The sequence below is a fragment of the Cheilinus undulatus genome, linkage group 3 (genome assembly GCF_018320785.1).
Source record: "Cheilinus undulatus linkage group 3, ASM1832078v1, whole genome shotgun sequence".
Taxonomy (NCBI): domain Eukaryota; kingdom Metazoa; phylum Chordata; class Actinopteri; order Labriformes; family Labridae; genus Cheilinus; species Cheilinus undulatus.
In genome coordinates this window covers 26079528-26083981 of record NC_054867.1, presented here as the reverse complement: position 1 = coordinate 26083981, position 4454 = coordinate 26079528, and the positions used below count along the sequence as shown (strand labels likewise).

General features: G+C 38.5%; 1 protein-coding gene across 1 annotated transcript; it reads left to right on the top strand.

Annotated features, from left to right (window-relative positions):
• Positions 1 to 384: 384 nt before the first annotated feature.
• On the top strand, positions 385 to 4379 carry LOC121506804 (protein S100-B-like). The gene is made up of 2 exons (XM_041782700.1): positions 385 to 513; positions 4219 to 4379. The coding sequence occupies exons 1-2, from the start codon at positions 385 to 387 to the stop codon at positions 4363 to 4365; spliced, it is 276 nt and encodes a 91-aa protein (XP_041638634.1). The 3' UTR covers positions 4366 to 4379.
• Positions 4380 to 4454: the final 75 nt, after the last annotated feature.

Genomic DNA, 4454 nt, shown 5'->3' with positions numbered 1-4454 from the left:
ATGACATATTTAAAGAGCAAATGGAGTTTGGTCAACGCTCTGACCACTGAAATCCATTAGTTGTCCATTATGCAGCACATGAGAAACCTTCATGTGGTTCATCCTTAGTGTTCCTAATGTACAAGGCGTGGCAGACAACACTGCTGGCCGAGCCATCAGTCGCACTTTGGATCCTTACAAGACAGAGCTGTTTCTCAGGATGAAGGTAAGAAAGGTAATGCTGAAGGTTTATGTTTATACATAATTAACCTGCTCCTCCATAAGGACAGAGTGCATGCATTAATTTAAAATTAGAGCTATCACACCATCTTGATGAGGAGTAAATCAAGCAAGTGTGCTTTGTAAACTGATTTAAACTCAATGTTGCAGGCTTCAAAGGACAGTATGACAGACCTGGAGAGTGGCATGATCACTATCATCCGAATTTTCCACAAATACTCGGGGCACAAGTGCAACCTGAAGAAAGCAGAGCTGAAGGATCTCATCAACAATGAGATGAGTCATTTCATAATGGTACGTTACGGAAATTAAAGTTCAAAACTGGCATGTTTAAGGCAGAAACATGCAGAGCAGTGCTTAAAGATAATGAGCTCTTCACAAGTCTTTATCATTCGTGTTTACTTGAGGCATTAACGCACCACAGTGTAGATGTGTTTTGTGGTAAGGTGTATAATGGTGCATAACTTGATGGTTTCTCAGTTTTAGTTACTCCATCTGTGAGCCAGTTGTCCTGTCAGCTATGATATGTTGCCACTTTATGGTGGTCACAACATGACTGCTGTTACTTTAGCTAGACTGAGCTTACAGCATAAAACACGAGATATAATTTAAGATATGTTATAATCACTCTTTTGTAGCCACAGAAGTGGCATTCACATCAACACCTTTTCACTTTTATGGTGGATATTTATTTTAAAGGCTTGTTCAACATAGTAAAAAGGATCCGATTCGGTTAAACAGCTGGGGGTATTTACATATAAAAGGAAACAGACTTGTAGGGGATGACCACAAAGGCTTTTTGGCTGCAGGAACTTTACCTAGGAACTAGGATCCTTTAAAAGAACTCTATGCTGTTCAATCACAGGAACCAGGGTCTTAATTTAGTTCTGTGGCCCCTCTTGAACAGTCTGCTTAGGGGGTAAAGCTTTCCAAATTTATCATTCTAATGGTAGACAAAGGCTTACATTTCTCTCAGCCAGTTTGACAACTGTAATAAACAGTAAAATCAAACAGTAAAAGGTTGATTATGATTAAGTTGTGTTAACTTTAAAAGCCAAAATAACTACTTCAGGGCCAATTTTTCAGAGTTGCTTGAACATATTTTTAGTTCTAAGTAGTCAGTACTTAACCTATCGAAGTTTTGTACTCAAACTATTTGACAATCATGCCTTGCAGAGTTTTTCCAGAATGTCTTTGGGCATTAGACACTGTTGCACCATGAGTGAAGTTACTCACTCGGTTAGACAACTCCCACCTGTGGGGAACAACCACAATATGTAAAACAATGGTTGGTATGCTGAATATGATGGGAGAGGGCTTCCTGGTTCAGTGTGCACCTCTCAGATACTGAAGTCTCTGAGTAAGTCTACCTTGAGTGGCATAAATGATCAATATTAAAGTACGTGATAGAACTAAGGGACAACTGCAGTGGATCTAGAACATGTGGCTTTACGAAAAATAGTTAAGCATGTTTTCAGCTGGATTTAAACAGAATTTTCAGGGGTTGGGAAGTTTCATATTGTAGTTCAATTAAAAAATGTTAAGTTATCCTGACATAAATGTTCGAGTAAATGTGAGTTGATTTAACTTATAATGCCTTAATACCTGCTACTAAACAAATAATGTTTTCTTCAGTAAGTATTACTTAAAGTTTTTACCTAATCATTTTCCTCTAATGTTTTGACTTCTATTAACTCATTGTAGTGTAAATGATATATTTTAGCTTGTCCATTAAAACACAAAACTGAGGGGCACACAGATAGCCTAGTGGTCTGAGGTGCTCCCCATGTAGGCGGGCAGCCCTGGTTCAGATCTGGCCTGTGGCCCTTTATTGCATGTCTCTCCCCACTGTCTCTCTCCCGATTCCGACTCTATCCACTGTCCTCTATGTAATAAGGGCATAAAAAGCCCAAAAATATATCTTAGAAAAAAAGAAAAAAAAAAGAAAAAAAAAACACAAAACTGAAACAACAGTCTCAGCAAGTATTTGAAGTATTTTTAACTTGTTTGGTTTACAGAGGAGAAACCAAATGTCTTCAAGAACTTTAACTTTTTAAGTCCAGTTGCCCCGTTTTGATCAAGCTTTTGGATAACCATGACCTGAATGACTGAGAACCTGATAGGAATATAATTAAAGATTAGAGGTTATAGAAACTGTGTCTACCCCCTGCCACTCATTACAATAAATCTGAATGTAGATAGAAAAGGTGTAAATTATTTTTAAAAATCCCAAAAATTATCTCTCTCAGAGGAGACGCTTTAAGTCCCTGTAAAGTGAAATTAAAACGTTGTCTCTTAACACACAAGATATGTTAGAATAAGGTGGCTGTAAACATGTGTAAACATTGAGAAGTATGTGCCACTGAATTTCTGATCTAGACTGTTGGAAAGTTGTTCACCTCTTTCCTGGCTTGGTTTGATCTGAGCAGGACAAACATATAGGAGCCCATGACACCACTAGTCTTGATGGGGAATTATCCCGCCCCCCTGATGCCACAATGATATAAGATCACACAGCAGTTCATCTCAGTATTCTGATGTTAGCTGATGTCATTGCTTTCATTAAAATTTAACATGCTGTGTTTTTGTTCATCGTGAGGTAAAAATCCCAAATCTATCAGCCACAGTGGACTACAGGTTATTAAAAATATCACAGCAGAGAAAATTGTGCCAGAGAAGTACATTTAATCCCCAACTTCTGCCTCTTAGCTCTGGCACAGAGCCAGGCAACTGTGCTCTGATCAGAAGCATTTTTTTTTTTTTTTTTAATCTGAGAGGATCATGTTCCTCGTGTGTGGGTGTGGCTTTAGCTCATTCGACATGCCCACTATCCTAGAGCAGATTTTACTGCCTCATTTTTCATGATGTTGAAGCTTGACTTTATAAACTCGTAGATGTTTTTCATGACTGAAATTTGGCCTGGTGCTTCATAACACAGTGGCCTGTCAGAAAACAAATCTACAATAAGGATTTTTTTCAAGCACTTTCCAGGGACTTTAAAATGTGATACCTGTGAATCAGCTACAAAAAATGTCCCGCATGTAGAACAACCTCGCCCCTCCATACCTCTCTGACCTCATTAACATTTCTATACCTACCCGTACCCTCCAATCCTCTTCCTCTGTCCATCTCTCTGTCCCCTCTGCTCGCCTCGTCACCATGGGGGGCCGATCATTCAGCCGCTCGGCACCCCAGTTATGGAACTCACTCCCCCCTGACCTCCGCAACACTGACTCCCTACCCCTCTTTAAAACCAGACTCAAAACCCATCTGTTCAAACTCTCCTACTCCCTCTGATCTTTTGCATTGTCTATTGTATTACTGTTTGTTTTTATTCCTGTTTTTAATGCACTTTTTTGTACTTTTTGTAAGGTGACATTGAATGTCATGAAAGGCACCCTTAAATAAAATGTATTATTATTATTAAACCTACTTGAAAGGCTGCATGTCAGAGCCATTTGGGGTGCTGTGGAGCCATTTTTGATGCACATGCAGGATTTTCACCCGGACTGAAATATGTCTGCAAAATTAAGTGACTTTCAGGCATTTTAAGGTCCACAAATTAACGTTTCTGTTGACATAATTATGATAATAATAATTCATTGCATTTCATTAAGGTCAATGCTTGGGCCTTAACTTAAACTCGAAATACATTTTAGCACAGAATCCTGACTATTACATGAAGTGTGAACCTTGATTTGTTGATGTTTGCTGGCGAACTATCTGACACAGCATAATCATATTGATTCTCTTTGTTTTCCTAAAATCTGGCTGTGTCAGGATGCCTGATTTGTAAAGTCTTCTGGGGCTAAGCCCTGGTGGAAACACAGGAAATAGTGGGCCACAAACCCCTTGAACTAAAAGTTCCTGAAAGTTTTGGCCTAAAAAACACCTAATCAGCCAAAAATTGCAAGGATTTAATTTTTTATTTGAATTTATTTATGAAGATTAAAACGTGTTGCCAACTGCATGAAACTGATATTTTTTTCTACTTAACAGAAAATCCAAGAGAAAGAAACTTTGGACGAACTTTTTGCTGACCTCGACCAGAACGGAGACCTGGAGATCGACTTTAAAGAATTCATCACTCTCATTGCCATGGTGACTTCAGCATGCCATGAACTTCATCCCAAAACCACATCATGATCAATTAGCATGATTACACAATACTATACAAACTAGTTGAGAGTCAATTATAAGGAACAAGTGAGCATGTAAACTAACTTTATCAGTGA

What these genes read in the sequence shown, in the direction of transcription:
- LOC121506804 (XM_041782700.1), top strand. Translation starts at nt 385, where the DNA reads ATGACAGACCTGGAGAGTGGCATGATCACTATCATCCGAATTTTCCAC. An exon ending in AGATGAGTCATTTCATAATG is followed by an intron (nt 514 to 4,218) that starts GTACGTTACGGA and finishes TCTACTTAACAG; the next exon opens with AAAATCCAAGAGAAAGAAAC.